The sequence below is a fragment of the Carcharodon carcharias genome, chromosome 9 (assembly GCF_017639515.1).
Source record: "Carcharodon carcharias isolate sCarCar2 chromosome 9, sCarCar2.pri, whole genome shotgun sequence".
NCBI lineage: Eukaryota > Metazoa > Chordata > Chondrichthyes > Lamniformes > Lamnidae > Carcharodon > Carcharodon carcharias.
In genome coordinates this window covers 84,581,776-84,598,824 of record NC_054475.1, presented here as the reverse complement: position 1 = coordinate 84,598,824, position 17,049 = coordinate 84,581,776, and the positions used below count along the sequence as shown (strand labels likewise).

Genomic DNA, 17,049 nt, shown 5'->3' with positions numbered 1-17,049 from the left:
GGGGGATCGGAGGGGGGAGATGGGGTGAGATAGGGGTGAGGGGAGACATGAGGAGGGGAGGGCGAACGGGAGGCGTGAGATGGGGGGAGGGGAGGGGAGGGGAACCTGGGGGGGAGGGTTGAGATCGAAGGGGGAGGTGCCAGATGGGGGGAGGGGAGTGGAGAAATGGGGATGAGGGGATGGGAGAGATTGGGGGAGGGGGTGGGAGGGATGGGGGGGAGGGGGTGGGAGGGATGGGGGGAGGGGAAGGGAGAGATGGGGGGAGGGGAAGGGACAGATGGGGAGAGGGGAAGGGACAGATGGGGAAAGGGGAAGGGAGAGATGGGGGAGAGGGGAAGGGAGAGATGGGGGGGAAGGGATGGGTGAGATGGTGGGGAGGGTTGGTGAGAGATGGGGTGGAGGGAAAGGGAGTGATGCGGGGAGTGGAAGGGAGAGATGGGGGGAGGGGAAGGGAGAGATGGGGGAGGGGAAGGGAGAGATGGCGCGGAGGGGAAAGGGTGAGATGAGGGGGAGGGGAGGGGGTGAGATGGGAGGAGAGGAGGGGAGGGGTTGGGAGGGGGAGATGGGTGGAGTGGACGGGGGAGATGGAGGGGAGTGGAGGGTGGGAGATGGGGGAAGGGGATGGGATGATGAGCGGGGAGATGAGGAGGGGAGGGGAGGAGGGGAGTGGGAGGGATGGAGGGGCAGGAGGGGAGGAGCGAGGAGGGGAGGGGGAGGAGGGGAGGTGGGCCAGAGGGGAGGATGGGAGATGGGGAGGGGAGGGGAGGTGGGAGATAAGGGAGGGGGAGATGAGGGAGGGGGAGATGAGGGAGGGATGAGATGGGGGAATGAGTGAGATGGGGGAGGGGAGGGGTGAGATGGGGGAGGGGAGGGGGAGATGGGGGGAGGGGAATGTTGAAGGGGAGGAGGAGGGTGGGGAGGGGGAGGGGGAGAGGGGAGTGGAGGGGACATGAGGGTTGGAGGGACGGGGAAGGAGGGGATGTTGGGCGGGAGGAGGAGGGGAGGGGGGGGAGAGGAGTGGGAGGGTGGAGGGATGGGGATGGGGGAGGGGTTGGGTAGGGGTAGGGAATGGGGCATATGTGGGGGAGGTGAGGGAGAGGAGGGGGGATGGGGAGATAGGGGGTGGGATGGGGTGAGAGGAGGGGGATGGGGAGAAGAGGGAGGACATGGGGGGAGGGAAGGGGGATTGGGGGGAGGGGAGGGGGATTGGGGGGAGGGGAGGGGAGGGGAGCTGGTGGTAGGAAATGGGTGGGAGATGGGGGATGAGGGGGGAGTGAAGGGGAAGGGGGGAGGGGTGGGGAGGGGGGATGAGGGGGTGGGGAGGGAGGGGGATTGAGGGGGGAGGGGAGGGGAGGGGGATTGAGGGGGGAGGGGAGGGGAAATGAGGGGGAGGAGAGAGGGAATGAGGGTGAGGGAATGAGGGGGGAGGAATGGAGATGACGGGGGTTAGGAATGGGGATGATGAGGAGGGGAGGGTGAATGTGGGGGAGGGGAGGGGGGTTTGAAGGGGACTGGCGAGGTGGTGAGGAGGAGGGGAGGGGATGGGGCAGGGGTGTGGGGAGAAGAGGGGGTGGGGGAGACGAGGGAGGGCATGGGGGAGGGGAGGGGGAGATGGGGAGGGGAGGGGGATATTGGCGGAGGGGACAGGGAGATGGGGAGGGGAGGGGTAGATGGGGGGAGGGGATGGGGAGATGGGGGGAGGGGAGGGGTGAGATGGGGGAGGGGAGGGGGAGATGGGGGGAGGGTAGGGGTGAGATGGGGGAGTGGAGGCAAGATGGGGGTGGGTAGGGGTGCGATGAGGAGGGAGATGAGGAGGGGAGGGGGGAGGGGAGGAGTGGAGGGGGCAGGAGGGGGAGGGGAGTGGGGATGGACTGGGGATGGAAGGGGGACGAGAGTGGGGATGGGAGGAGTAGGGGGAAGGGAGGGGAGGGGGAGATGGGGGAGGGGAGGGGGAGATGGGGGAGGGGAGGGGGAGATGGTGGGGAGGGGAGGGGGATGAGGGAGAGGGGTGGGGGGAGGGGGAGGGGGAAGGAGGGGGATGAGGGGGAGGCGAGGGGAGGGGGAAGGAGGGGGATGAGAGGGGGAAGGAGGGGGATGGGAGGGGGGAATGAGGGGGAGGGGAGGGGGGAATGAGGGGGAGGGGGAATGAGGGGGTGGGGAGGGGGAATGAGGGGGAGGGGAGGGGGAATGAGGGGGAGGGGAGCGGGGAATGAGGGGGGAGGGGAAAGGGCAATGAGGGGGAGAAGAGGAGAGGGTGGATGGGGGAGAGAGGGATGGGGGAGAGGGGTTGACGAGGGATGAGCGTGTGGGCATGAGCAAGGGTTTTGATGAACCAGTGATGAAATGGGGGATGAGGGAGGTGGAGATGGGAGGGGGAATGAGGGAGGGGGAGATGTGAGGGAGGGGGGAGATGGGAGGGATGAGGGATGAGGGATGAGGGAGGGGGAAATGAGGGGATGAGGGGTGGAGATGGGGATGAGGGAGGGAGGAGATGGGGGATGAGGGGTGGGGGTAGATGGGGAGATGAGGGAGGGGGAGATGGGGGGATGAGAGGGGAGTGATGGGGGAATGAGGGAGGGTGGATATGGGGGAATAAGGGAGGGTGGAGATGGGGGAATGAGGGAGGGTGGAGATGGTGAAATGAGGAGGGAGATGGGGGATGGGGGGAGACGGGGGATGAGGGAGGGGGAGATGGGTGGAGAGGGGAGATGGGGGGATGAGGGAGGGGGAGATGGGGGATGAGGGAGGGGGATGGGGGATGAGGGAGGGGAGAGATGGGGATGAGGGAGGGGGGAGATGGGGGAATGGGGCAGGGGGGAAATGGGGCGATGAGGGAGGGGGACATGGGGATGAGGGAGAGGGATGTGGGGGGATGAGGAAGGGGGCAGATGGGGGTATGAGGGAGGGGGAGATGGGGGTATGAGGGAGGGGGAGATGGGGGTATGAGGGAGGGGGAGATGGGGGATGAGGGGGGGAGATGGGGATGAGGGAGGGGGAGATGGGATGAGGGAGGGGGGAGATGGGGGGTTGAGGGAGGGGGAGATGGGGGGATGAGGGAGGGGAGAGATGAGGGAGGGGTGGGGATGAGGGGGAAGATGGGGATGGGGGAGAGATGAAGGGGGTGAGTAATGATTGAGGGGGTGAGTTCGCCATTTCCAGCTGCCTCTCTATAGTGAGTTCTGTCCTGGGCTGAGCCGGGCCACTGACACCAGGTCAGGACTTCAATTTCGGCAGCTCCCGTTTGCGCTAAAGCTGCTGCTTTCTTCCCAAGGAGGTGACCCAGACAACGGCGGGGGCAGTAAAATTGAAACTTTGCACACACATTTCCTTTAAAGTGTGTTGCATCAGAGCCGCGCGTCATTGCTGAGAACTCTCTCTTCCTGAACACGGATTTCCTCCAGTTCTCAAACTCCAAAACTGGCAAGTCCGCTTCCTGAAAGCTCACAGAGTGTCTTCCCGGGCCCGGAGTAAGTGCAAGATGTGGAGAGGTTTGTTGAGAGCCAGGAGCCTGATCCCAGCCGCAGTCACTGGGAAATCTCCCACTAATGTCTCCTGGCTAAAACCAAGGCGATCTCTTTGTAGTAAAGTGAACCAGGACAACGTTGTTAAAGCCACAGACTCTACTGTACGAGCTGACGCACCTGAATTGGGTAAGGATCATAGATCGAGTCAGTAGCTGTTAAATATAAAAACCAAAATTGCTGATAAAATACCAAGAATGAGAGTTCACTTTTTCAGGTCTGGGAAAAGTTAGAAATGTAATAAGTTTTAATCAAATGAAGGGGGGGGGTGGGGGGAAGAACAAAAGAGGTGTGTTGGGGACAGGACAGATTAAATGACAGAAGTGGTGCAGGGCCGAAGGGAGTGGCAATGAAATAGGTAAAGAGACAAAAGATGCGGGGGTGGGAGTGCTGGAATTTTACCAGCCTAATGGCAACAGTCTGGGAGTTGGCAGAATGATGGAGGAAGGCATCAGGAGGGATGTCCAGCACCTTCCTGCCACCATGCTATTTTGCCAGTGGCAGATCGGTTGCCCAACTGGCACAAAATTGAGCCGCTTAAGGGCCACTTGCTAGCTCCACAGGAATTTTGTCCAAATGGGGACAGAGGGTGTTGTGTAGGGAAATCGCTCCCAAGTCGGGAGACTGTCCAGTGAAACCTGGCAGCTTCCCAGTGGATTCCAGGGCTTCCAACATTTTTTGTGCACTCCATGGCCCACGGAGGCCTTCTGTTACTTGCGCAATGTGACTTGACGAGACATGAATGACAATGCTGCAGAGCTGCCACCCAAAAGCAATATTGAGAATAAAACCAAAACCTATATTTAAAAAAACCAAAACAAAATGGAGGCAGTGCTTACGGACTGAAACTGTTGAATTCAGTGTTGAGTCCAGAAGGCTGTCAAATCGAAAGATGAGACCCTGTCCTTGAGTTTTCATCGAGTTTCACTGGGGGACTGAGAGGCCAGTGTGAGGGCAAAGGTGGAGAATTAAGATGACAAGCAACCGGAAGCTAGGGGATCAATGACTTCAGACTGAACAGAGGTGTTCCACAAAGCGGTCGCCTGATCTGTTTTGGTGTCCCCAATGTAGAGCACAGCCAACTGTGAGCAGCGAATGCAGTAACACCAGATTGAAAGAAGCACACGTAAATCGCTGCTTCACCTGGAAGGAGTGTTTGTTACCTTGGGCAGTGAGGAGGACAAAAAGGGCAGGTGTTGCATCTCCTACACTTGTGTGGGATGTTCCGATGGGAAAGAGAGAGGGTTTTAGATGTGATTGAGGAATGGACTAGGATACCACTGAGGGAACACAATCCCTTCGAAATGCTGAGAGAGTGTTTGGTCGTTGCATCACACAAAGTGGCGGAAATGGCGGAAAATGATCCATTACGGCTGGTGGGGTGGAAGATTGAATTCCTGCTTCTTTCTGCTAGATATCATGAGTGTATCTCCAACATCTTTCATTTAAAGGGCCCACTCTTGCCAGATCTGCTACATTTACCTGCAGGTACATTAATACAGGATATTCTGGAGGGCTCCCCCCCCCCCCCCCCCCCTAATTATTAAAGGAGCGATGAAAAGAATAATGTGTTTTGACAAAACATTTGAAAATTCGCAAAGAGCCAGGGGTCCTATGTGGAGAACCTTTCTTTACACGGCCAGTTGTTATGATTTGAAATACACTGGTGAAAACAGATTCAGTAAAAGCTTACAAAAGAGAATTGGATAAAGCCATGAAAAGGCAACATTTACAGGACTATGGGAAAAAAGAAGGGATATGGTTCTAATTGGATAATTCTTTCAAAGAGCTGGCGCAAACACCATGGGCTGAATAGCCTCTTGTGTGCAGTATTCTATGAGCAGTGTATTTATTCAACAGGGTTTGTCTAGTATGTGTTGGTAATCTGATCTGGCAGAGCTAATGTAATTTTCTTTTATAATATTCTTAAATTCATGCTACATTAAGGAGTCTAATGGCACACAGCAGGCTGGGCTGGATGTCAGTATTTAGATGAAATGTCTGTTCCTGGCCTCTAAATGAAATGACCTTTCCTTAAAAACCGCTCAGTGACTTGTTTTACAGGAGCTGTATTAATTTAAAAAAACAGCAATGTAAATGTTGGGTCAATTAACAGCACACTGCCCAATTTCCCTGTGTATAGCGAGTAAACAGAGGGTCACCGTGTGAGGTGTGAAGGTAACTCCCGATATCTCACCAATCCGACCAATCTTGATTTATGAGCCTGGGAATGAAATGTTGGCTGGTTTAGGCTTTGTGTTATTTTCATGTGTGCAGTAGAAGAGTGGCAGATATTGGAGGTAAGCCCAATCCATTTTCTTTCTGCCATTCCCAACACACACACACATGCACCCACATATACATGCATATATATATATATATATATATGCTCTAAAGAGGTCCATTTGGACAGATTCCTGGAGGTCTCAACACATGACTTCCCTGCTCCAAACACCCCGCCCACAATTCCACCAGACATGTCCACCCAGGGATGGACCACTTTCCCAATTAGAAAATGAGCAGCCTCTTCATTACCAAATTAGATGATACTTAACCGTCCGTCAAACAGCCTTTTCTCCCCCATCTCCAAAAATAATAAATAAACAAAGGATTTTTTTAATGCCCCTATGATTTTCCTCCTGTCTGGGAGGATAGGCAATACATACGCACATATATACTCAAAAATAGATACAAAGGTATATACACATGCACACAAAAACAGATACACAGGTACAGACACAAACACACACATATACTCAAAAACAGACACACAGGTACAGACACATACACATATACACGCACTGAAAAACAGATCTACAGCTGCAGACACAAACACACACACAGTTTAGGTTTCGCCAGAGCCACTCAGCTCCTGACCTCATTACAGCCTTGGTTCAAGCATGGACATAAGAGCTGAACTCCCGAGGTGAGGTGAGAGTGACTGCCCTTGACACCAATGCAGCATTTGACGGAGTGTGACATCAAGGAGCTCTAGCAAAACTGGAGTCAATGGGAATCGAGGGGAAAACTCTCCGCTGGTTGGAATCAAACCTAGCACAAAGGAAGATGGTTGTGGTTGCTGGAGGTCAGTCATCTCAGCTCCAGGACATCACTGCAGGAGTTCCTCGCCCCAACCCATCTTCAGCTGCTTCATCAATGACCTTCCTTCCATCATAAGGTCAGAAGTGAGGATTTCACTGATGATTGCACAATGTTCAGCACCATTCGTGACTCCCAAGATACTGAAGCAGTCCATGTCCAAATGCAGCAAGACCTGGACAATACCCAGGCTTGAGCTAACAAGTGGCAAGCAACATTTCTGCCACACAAAGTACCAAGCAATGACCATCTCCAACAAGAGAGAATGCAACCATCGCCCCTTGATGTTCAATGGCATTACCATTGCTGAATTCCCCACTATCAACATCCTGGGGGTTACCATTGACCTGAAACTGAACTGGACTAGCCATATAAACACCGTGGCTACAAGAGCAGGTCAGAGGCTGGGAATCCTGCAGCGAGTAACTCACCTCCTGACTCCCCAAAGCCTGTCCACGATCTACAAGGCACAAGTCAGGAGTGTGATGGAATACTCTCCACTTGCCTGGATGAGTGCAGCTCCCACAACACTCAAGAAGCTTGATACCATCCAGGACAAAGCAGCCGACTTGATTGGCACCCCATCCACAAACATTCACTCCCTCCACCACTGACCCACAGTGGCAGCAGTGTGTACGATCTACAAGATGCACTGCAGGAATTCACCAAAGCTCTTTGACAGCACCTCTGAAACCCACGACCACTGCCGTCTAGAAGGACAAGGGCAGCAGATAGATGGGAACACCATCAGCTGGAAGTTCCCCTCCAAGTCACTCACCATCCTGATTTGGAAATATCCTGGAACTCCCTCTCTAACAGCACTGTGGGTGTACACCACACGGACTGCAGCAGTTCAAGAAGGCAGCTCACCACCACCTTCTCAAGGACATTTAGGGATATGAAACAAATGCTGGCTTTGCCAGCAACGCCCACATCTCAAGAAAATAAATTATAAAAGTCGGACAATGATACAAAGGTGGAAATCAGTGCTGATGGTGTGGATATGTGGTTAGAAGCTCAACTCGAGGTCAATTATGACACCGAGGTTGTAAACAGTCTGGCTCAGCCTCAGACAGTAACCAGGGACAGGGGTGGAGTCGGTGGCCAGGGAGCAGTGTTTATGACAGGCTCTGAATCCAATGGCTTCGATCTTCCTGATATTTGGTCGGAGCAAATGGAAGCAGTTTTTGGATGGTCTGTGTAGGTCGTAGGGGAGTCCATTATGCGTATGATTCTTTTCTCCCCATTTACTGTGCATATACTCAAAAGCAGATACACAGCTACAGACACACACACACACACACACACACAAATAGATACACAGGTACAGACACACACACACAAACATACAACCACACACACATGCAGACACAGAAACCCTCAGAAATGCAAACATCCAGACACTCAGACACAGAAACACACACATGCAGGCACAGAAACACATACAGGCACACAAACACACAGCTTAACAAGTACACGATCACACACACATACATGCAAGCATACAACCGGACACACACACACAAACAAATAAAAACTGTAGAGAGAGAGCACTGAATTAGGAGCAGAAGCACAGACTGATTTCCTCCCCAGCTCCAGAGGCTTTATGCCTAGTTGTAGAGCTGTCACGGTCACGTGTGAACACAGTCGATTCAGATGTGGAATCGCTCAAGTATGACTGACTCACTGACATAAGTTAGTGCATTCACCACCAAGCCACTGAAGTGATAATCCATTGCTTTCAAATCCAGGTTCTTTTTTCTGAGAGAAGCTGGCTGAATTCAGCCAGTCAATTCTGCTCCACTTCTACACATCAGCTGGGTAACCTAATAGGCCAAAACTAGGAGCTTTGGCTACCGACTCAAAGGCCTCCTTAGTGCTGTGCGTGGGTTAGAGAATTGGAGCCATGTTTTTGAAACCCTGAGCTCTACCCCACATTGACATCTTGTGAGGCTCAGTACCTGTACTGGAATTCACAGTATTACAAATGTACAAACAATGACTGACAGGAAAAGATCCACTGCTTCATCTGACACCATTCACCCTGTGCTGCACAATTGTGACAATATATACACTGCCTACCCCAACTGAGTCACTTCCTGTGAGTGAATTTCTTGGAGATATTGTCAAATTCTAGTGCTTGATGATATAAGAAGTCTTACACCTCTGGCATTCAGCTTAAAGCCAGAGTTTGAACTGTGCCCTGAGTGTGCCCTGAAGCACAAGAAAACATGGCTATAAATACACAACAAAAACAGAATTACCTGGAAAAACTCAGCAAGTCTGGCAGCATCGGCGGAGAAGAAAAGAGTTGACGTTTCGAGTCCTCATGACCCTTCGACAGAACTTGAGTTCGAGTCCAGGATAGAGCTGAAATATAAGCTGGTTTAAGGTGTGTGTGTGGGGGGGCGGAGAGATAGAGAGACAGAGAGGTGGAGGGGGGGGTGGTGTGGTTGTAGGGACAAACAAGCAGTGATAGAAGCAGATCATCAAAAGATGTCAACGACAATAGTACAATAGAACACATAGGTGTTAAAGTTAAAGTTGGTGATATTATCTAAACGAATGTGCTAATTAAGAATGGATGGTAGGGCACTCAAGGTATAGCTCTAGTGGGTTTTTTTTATATAATGGAAATAGGTGGGAAAAGGAAAATCTTTATAATTTATTGGAAAAAAAAAGAAGGGGGAAACAGAAAGGGGGTGGGGATGGGGGAGGGAGCTCACGACCTAAAGTTGTTGAATTCAATATTCAGTCTGGAAGGCTGTAAAGTCCCTAGTCGGAAGATGAGGTGTTGTTCCTCCAGTTTGCGTTGGGCTTCACTGGAACAATGCAGCAAGCCAAGGACAGACATGTGGGCAAGAGAGCAGGGTGGAGTGTTAAAATGGCAAGCGACAGGGAGGTTTGGGTCATTCTTGCGGACAGACCGCAGGTGTTCTGCAAAGCGGTCGCCCAGTTTACGTTTGGTCTCTCCAATGTAGAGGAGACCACATTGGGAGCAACGAATGCAGTAGACTAAGTTGGGGGAAATGCAAGTGAAATGCTGCTTCACTTGAAAGGAGTGTTTGGGTCCTTGGACGGTGAGGAGAGAGGAAGTGAAGGGCAGGTGTTGCATCTTTTGCGTGGGCATGGGGTTGTGCCATAGGAGGGGGTTGAGGAGTAGGGGGTGATGGAGGAGTGGACCAGGGTGTCCGGAGGGAGCGATCCCTACGGAATGCCGATAAGGGGGGTGAAGGGAAGATGTGTTTGGTAATGGCATCATGCTGGAGTTGGCGGAAATGGCGGAGGATGATCCTTTGAATGCGGAGGCTGGTGGGGTGATAAGTGAGGACAAGGGGGACCCTATCATGTTTCTGGGAGGGAGGAGAAGGAGTGAGGGCGGATGCGCGGGAGATGGGCCGGACACGGTTGAGGGCCCTGTCAACGACCGTGGGTGGAAAACCTCGGTTAAGGAAGAAGGAGGACATGTCAGAGGAACTGTTTTTGAATGTAGCATCATCGGAACAGATGCGACGGAGGCGAAGGAACTGAGAGAATGGGATGGAGTCCTTACAGGAAGTGGGGTGTGAGGAGCTGTAGTCAAGATAGCTGTGGGAGTCGGTGGGTTTGTAATGGATATTGGTGGACAGTCTATCACCAGAGATTGAGACAGAGAGGTCAAGGAAGGGAAGGGAAGTGTCAGAGATGGACCACGTGAAAATGATGGAGGGGTGGAGATTGGAAGCAAAATTAATAAATTTTTCCAAGTCCTGACGAGAAACATGATAGGGTCCCCCTTGTCCTCACTTATCACCCCACCAGCCTCTGCATTCAAAGGATCATCCTCCGCCATTTCCGCCAACTCCAGCATGATGCCACTACCAAACACATCTTCCCTTCACCCCCCTTATCGGCATTCCGTAGGGATCGCTCCCTCCGGGACACCCTGGTCCACTCCTCCATCACCCCCTACTCCTCAACCCCCTCCTATGGCACAACCCCATGCCCACGCAAAAGATGCAACACCTGCCCCTTCACTTCCTCTCTCCTCACCGTCCAAGGACCCAAACACTCCTTTCAAGTGAAGCAGCATTTCACTTGCATTTCCCCCAACTTAGTCTACTGCATTCGTTGCTCCCAATGTGGTCTCCTCTACATTGGAGAGACCAAACGTAAACTGGGCGACCGCTTTGCAGAACACCTGCGGTCTGTCCGCAAGAATGACCCAAACCTCCCTGTCGCTTGCCATTTTAACACTCCACCCTGCTCTCTTGCCCACATGTCTGTCCTTGGCTTGCTGCATTGTTCCAGTGAAGCCCAACGCAAACTGGAGGAACAACACCTCATCTTCCGACTAGGGACTTTACAGCCTTCCGGACTGAATATTGAATTCAACAACTTTAGGTCGTGAGCTCCCTCCCCCATCCCCACCCCCTTTCTGTTTCCCCCTTCTTTTTTTTTCCAATAAATTATAAAGATTTTCCTTTTCCCACCTATTTCCATTATATAAAAAAAACCCACTAGAGCTATACCTTGAGTGCCCTACCATCCATTCTTAATTAGCACATTCGTTTAGATAATATCACCAACTTTAACTTTAACACCTATGTGTTCTATTGTACTATTGTCGTTGACATCTTTTGATGATCTGCTTCTATCACTGCTTGTTTGTCCCTACAACCACACCAACCCCCTCCACCTCTCTGTCTCTCTATCTCTCCGCCCCCCACACACACACCTTAAACCAGCTTATATTTCAGCTCTATCCTGGACTCGAACTCAAGTTCTGTCGAAGGGTCATGAGGACTCGAAACGTCAACTCTTTTCTTCTCCGCCGATGCTGCCAGACCTGCTGAGTTTTTCCAGGTAATTCTGTTTTTGTTTTGGATTTCCAGCAGCTATAAATACACATCCCAACTTCCCCAGAGCAGAACCCCTCCCTCTGCCCCTTTCCCCATCTCCCTATTTTTTCCATGTTCCTATTTTCTCATTCTCTCTGTCTTTCTACTCGATTGCCCCCTTCCAGCTCTCTCTCCCTCCCCCTTTTCCCCTCTCACTATCCCCTTCCTTTCCAGGTCTTTTCCTATCTTCTCTCTTTCCCTCTTCTCTCCTTCTCCTTTATCCCCCTCTTTATTAAGAAGAAAAATCCTTACATTCTAGCCAGGTAGTGTGGTTCCCCTGATGGGCATGCCGATAATTTAGTACTAGGGACACCCAGGAATCTTCCAGCTTTCCTGATGGCTGGACCACTCCTGTTTATTGTCCTGATTTAGAAAGTAGTTTGTTTTCCCAAGTCAGGCAACTTTCTCTTGCCACTGTAACATTCATTTGGAGAGTCCAAAGTCCGTTTATTACAAGGAGATAAAGTAATGAGCAGTTTGGTACACAGTAAAACCTCAGCTTAACCATGATTGGACAAGTGAGACTATTGGGCCTGAGGAAGCCCTGAGAGTGATCTGCCCCTCCTTCCTTTCTCTGTCTTGCAACAATAACTTAATGCTGCAGCCTGTTACAAACAAAAGTGATGGCTTCACTATAAATACCAAGTAGTTATTGCACAAAGATAGGCTATGATTTGTCTGGATATTAAATGTTAAGCAGCAGATAGGATCTATAATGTTTGACTAAACTTCAACTAAACTTTGCTGACTGAAGCAGGATGACTGTTGCAAAAGCAGAATTAAGCTGAGGGATGGTGATTAAATTTCAACACTCTCCCAACTGAAGTGATTGCCTCAGCCTTTCGATAGGAAATGTCTGACACATTAGACAGCACATTGTATGACTCATGCAGACCATGTGCGACCATTTTGATCTCTTTGAATCAACTGAAATATTGCCTGTTTTTGTTACTGGTGTATATTTGGAAGCTGAACGTTTGTGTATGGTATACCACTGGCAAGTGGGTCAGTAATCAGAGGACCCAAGTTTAAAATAATTGGCAAAAAGCCAGAAGGGAGATGAAGAGATTTTTTTTCCTACACAGTGAATTGTGATTTGGAATGAAATGCCTAAAAAGCTGAGAAATATCCAGTAATAACTTTCAGAAGGCAGCTGGATCTCTACTTAAAAAGAAAAAGAAAAGCAAGGCTATGGAGGAAGAGCAGGGTAGTAGGGAGTGGGTGGTGGTGGTGAGGGGGTGTCTCTGTGGCCGTCTGCCTCTCTTCCAAAGTCTTGTCCGTGCCTGGGAAGCCTCGTAGAGGGAGCATGCAATTCCCACAGGTACCGTGAACATCTTTCACAGCCTGCAGACTCTGCAGGGTGTAACATATCTTAGAAACATTGGAAATTACATTCAAATTTAACCAGTAAGCTTTCTTTGTGTTGCTTTATGTTTGTTAATTTTACTTGGATCATTTGTCCATTTATTACATTGGTGGAAAGCTAAAATGGACCCTTATGGGGCTGAATTTTGTCAGGTGACACTGGGCCAGCTCAGTGATTGGTTCAGCCAACAAAGCCCCATAGCCGGTGGCTGTGCTTTGGAGTCAAGTTTTGTGACTGAGGGAAGTGAGCCAAATCAGAAACACATCATCCTACCTTACTCAACCTAGGAGAAATTGATTGCATTGGCTGTTCAGTCTAACTTTAGTTATAACTGCACTTATATTTCTTAAAGCTTGTTCTGCATACAAACTTCAAGGCCGAATACCTTCACCATTAGACAAAAGGCTTCTCTTATGGTCCGGACGCTTCAAGACAGAGCAGGATATACCAGAAATGGTTTCGTAAGTAAACATTTAACTTTTTAATAAACCACAAGCTCCATACACCTAATTGGCCATCCTTATTTTTTATCTACTTGTTTGCACCAAAATGGTCATATTCCCAAAATAATGCAGGAAAACAGGAGGTTGTGAGTTTGGATCTTGGGAACATAGTTGATTTTGAGGATGCGCACAACTGCTTACTGGGAAATTGAGTCTTGGCCTCATTTTCTGTGTGGAGATAGCTGAGTTTTGATTGATCCTCAATCTGATCTCCTCTCACTATGTATTTTTGTCGTGTTCAAATCTCCCCAGAGCACTGTTCACTGCCATTAACCATCATTCTTTGCTGCAATTTGATTTTAAGGTGAATTTAAAAAAATACAAGTCTTTTGCCTGATGGATCCAGAAAATAAATAAACCCTAATACTGGTAACAAGACAGTGGGTAAGTTATTGAAGTCCAAGCAGGCATTCCAGCAGATTAGTGTCAGGTTTGCCAGAATTATTTTGATAGTATGTTTTAAAAGTCAATTGTTGACAAGTTATAAATAAACAAAGTACATTTTTTTTCCAACTGAACATGCTTCTGCCATTGAATCACATTGAATGGTTTCAGACAGAGAGTTATCCGAGCAAGCTGCATCACTAAACAGCAATGGACCAGTGCTCGGGTCTGTCCTTCCCTTAAAAGGGGTCTTTTGACAGTATGCCTCCAAGAGGGGAGCAGTGCATCTTACAAATTGTGGATGGACAGGCCATAATTTTAGGATGAGCTGCCTGGCGGGACTGGATTGTGGCATCACTTCTAACTTTATTCAGCAAGAGCCAACAAGATGGCGGAACTATTGGCATGCATCCCTGATTACAGTCTGAGCTGGTTTATATTTACCCTGGAGTGACTGAATCTACAATGGAATGGGAGATAAATGTTTACACCAGGTTGCGTTAGGGGAATGGCTATGTGCTGGGTGGAGAGTGACTGTCAAATTCAGACAGCAGGCCTCACATTTGTTTCCTGCTAATTTATTAACTCTGCTTGAAATTCAATCCAAATGTCTTCCATTGGATTGGCTAATGTGCGGATTGATCTCTGTAAGATTTGAAATGTTCCACTCCAATTTGGTCATGTGCAGCTTTCTTACAAATATTAAGACAAACCAATTGAATCACTCAAAGCACTGTGAAACATTTTCCAGCTACAATTCTTCTCCTTCAACCAGCCCTTTACAGCTAGGCCAAGAAGTGCAGTTTATAATATAAAACGTTATAGAGCAAGGGTGGCCAAATCATGGCTCGCGAGCCACATGTGACCTACAGCCCTTAGGTGTTATATTTTTCACATTTCAAAGGTCTGACAGAAATATTTGACAGTCCGTTTATGAAGATCACACCCAGGATGGAGAGAAAGAGAGACATGCAGAGATACAAATAAGATGGGAACGGGGGGAATGAGAAAGCACAAGGCAGAGATAGGAACCGAGAGATAGGATACAGACAGAGGGAGAGATAAAGAAACACAGTGAGAGAGATTACACAAAGGTGGAGGTAACTGTGTCTCAATCTTTTAAGCCTCCTGTTTATAGCTGATTTCTTTTCTCTGTTGAAATGTTGTGAAGAGAATGTGTAATTGAGAATGTGTATCCTAGGCTCTAACTGTGGCATTCTGTTTATGACAGAGGGGGAGAGAAAGAGAGTGAGAGAGAGAGCTAGGAGTGGAAGGTTACTGTTAATATTTAATGTCCACCAGCACCAATCCTGGAATAAGTGGGTATGGGGGACAAAGGGGAATCATCAATTTAAGGCAGCCGGTGGATTTTTTACAAGGGGTGGAGTTGGAAGATTCTCAGAGGTAAGAATGTTGAGACCGTCAGTTCCTGCGAGCTCAGTGTAATTTCAGAGATTTCAATCTCTATATCTCTTCCTGCAGCTCTATCTCTGCACCTCTCTCCATGTTCCTAGCTGTTTCTTCACATTTTCTAGATGGTCGATTCACAAGCACCCAGTTTGCAAGATTACACCGAGTCAAAGTCTAGCCCAGCTTCAGCTCTCGGGGAGGGGGTATTTAGACAGGGTCTGTTCATGGGGAGGAGTATTTAGACAGGGGTCTGTTCAAGGGGAGGGTATATTTAGACAGGGTCTGATCATGGGGAGCGGGTATTTAGATAGGGGTCTGTTCATGGGGAGGGGTTATTTAGACAGGGGTCTGTTCATGGGGAGGGGTATTTAGACAGGGGTCTGTTCATGGGGAGGGGTTATTTAGAAAGGGGTCTGTTCATGTGGAGGGCGTATTTAGACAGGGTTTGGACAAGAGAGGAGAAATTGATCATTGAGGGTGGAATTAGATAAGGGGAGCAATTTGGCGGCAGGAGGAGGGGGGGGCTTTTGCAGGCAAGGGAGGAGGATTAGAAGGGGCTTGTTCACAGGGAATGAATGTTTGAGGGTTAAAATTGGGCCGGGTATTTTGACTGCACTGAAATTGGAAATGCTTCCCCTTGCTCTGTTGTCAGTCACTTCACGTTTAACCTTCCACCCATTCCGCCTTACTCTTCACTGTTCACCCTGTATCTTTTTGTTTTTTTTTGTTTCTATTGCCCCCGACAATAGTGCAGAAGGGAGGAACCCAATTTTTATAATGAATTCCATTTCAAAACAAATACCTCCGTGCACTTTCATTGCTGCTTGTTTATGCTTTAATATCAAACAAAAAATCTCTTGGTTCCATTTAGCCAAAGATGCGGCTGAAGATGAGTCTGAACAGATGATTCCAAACAAAGATAAGTCCAAACAGAAACAAGCAAAACAACGTCCTTCGTTGGAATACACTGATGTCTCTCAGGCTCACATGGCCCTATGTAGGACCAAAGGGAACCTACAAAAGAAATCTCAGAACAGTGTTGGAACGAATCTTTGATCTCCTTAAACCTTCTCCTATTTACCAATTTATTCCAGCATTGTCACAAGATTTTCTATTGTAGTTTTCCCACATAGGGCCTCAATACTCTCAGTGGCCATTTTCTTAAGCCTAGAAGATTCGGGAAGAAAACTGAAGATTTCGGTGTTAATCTTGTGTAAACCTGGTGAACGAAAATGACATCGTCAACTTGCAAGAAATGAAAGTATTAAGTTGAAGGAGTTTTAAGCCAGAATGGGAGGAAGATTTTGCATTCTCTGTTAAACTTGGGAAGCCTATTTGCCCTGGCTGCAAGGCATCATTCACTCACAAAGCCAGTAACTTGAAATGCCATTACAAAACCAATCAAAAAAACCTTTCATCTGACTATCCTCCAGAATCAGATTTACAGAAAACAAGTTAACCATTTAAAGTCATCCCTACATCGCCATAAGACGATAAGATGTAGGAGCAGAAGTAGACTATTCGGCCCATCGAGTCTGCTCCGCCATTCAATGAGATCATGGCTGATCTTATAATCCTCAACTCCAATTTCTTGCCTTTTCCCCATAACCCTTGATTCCCGCACTGATTAAAAATTTATCTCAGCCTTGAATTTATTTAATGACCAAGCTTCCACATTCCTCTGCGGTAAAGGATTTCACTACCCTTTGAGAGAAGAAATTCCTTCTCATCTCTATCTTGAATGGATGACCCCTTACTCTGAGATTATGTCCCCTGGTCCTACACTATCTCACAAGGGCGAACAGCCTCTCAGCATCTACTCTGTCAAGCCCCCGAAGAATCTTGTGTTTTAATCAGATCGCCTCTCATTCTTCTAAACTCCACTG

At 49.1% G+C, this 17,049-nt stretch overlaps 1 protein-coding gene across 1 annotated transcript in view; it reads left to right on the top strand.

Annotated features, from left to right (window-relative positions):
* Positions 1–3,316: 3,316 nt before the first annotated feature.
* Positions 3,317–17,049, top strand: part of LOC121282566 (protein FAM162B-like) — a 36,842-nt gene continuing 23,109 nt past the window's right edge. Inside the window, exons 1-2 of the mRNA XM_041196313.1 lie at positions 3,317–3,650; positions 13,219–13,327. Coding sequence (XP_041052247.1) covers positions 3,479–3,650; positions 13,219–13,327 — 281 coding nt within the window. The 5' untranslated portion in view covers positions 3,317–3,478. The remainder of the gene's footprint in view (positions 3,651–13,218; positions 13,328–17,049) is intronic.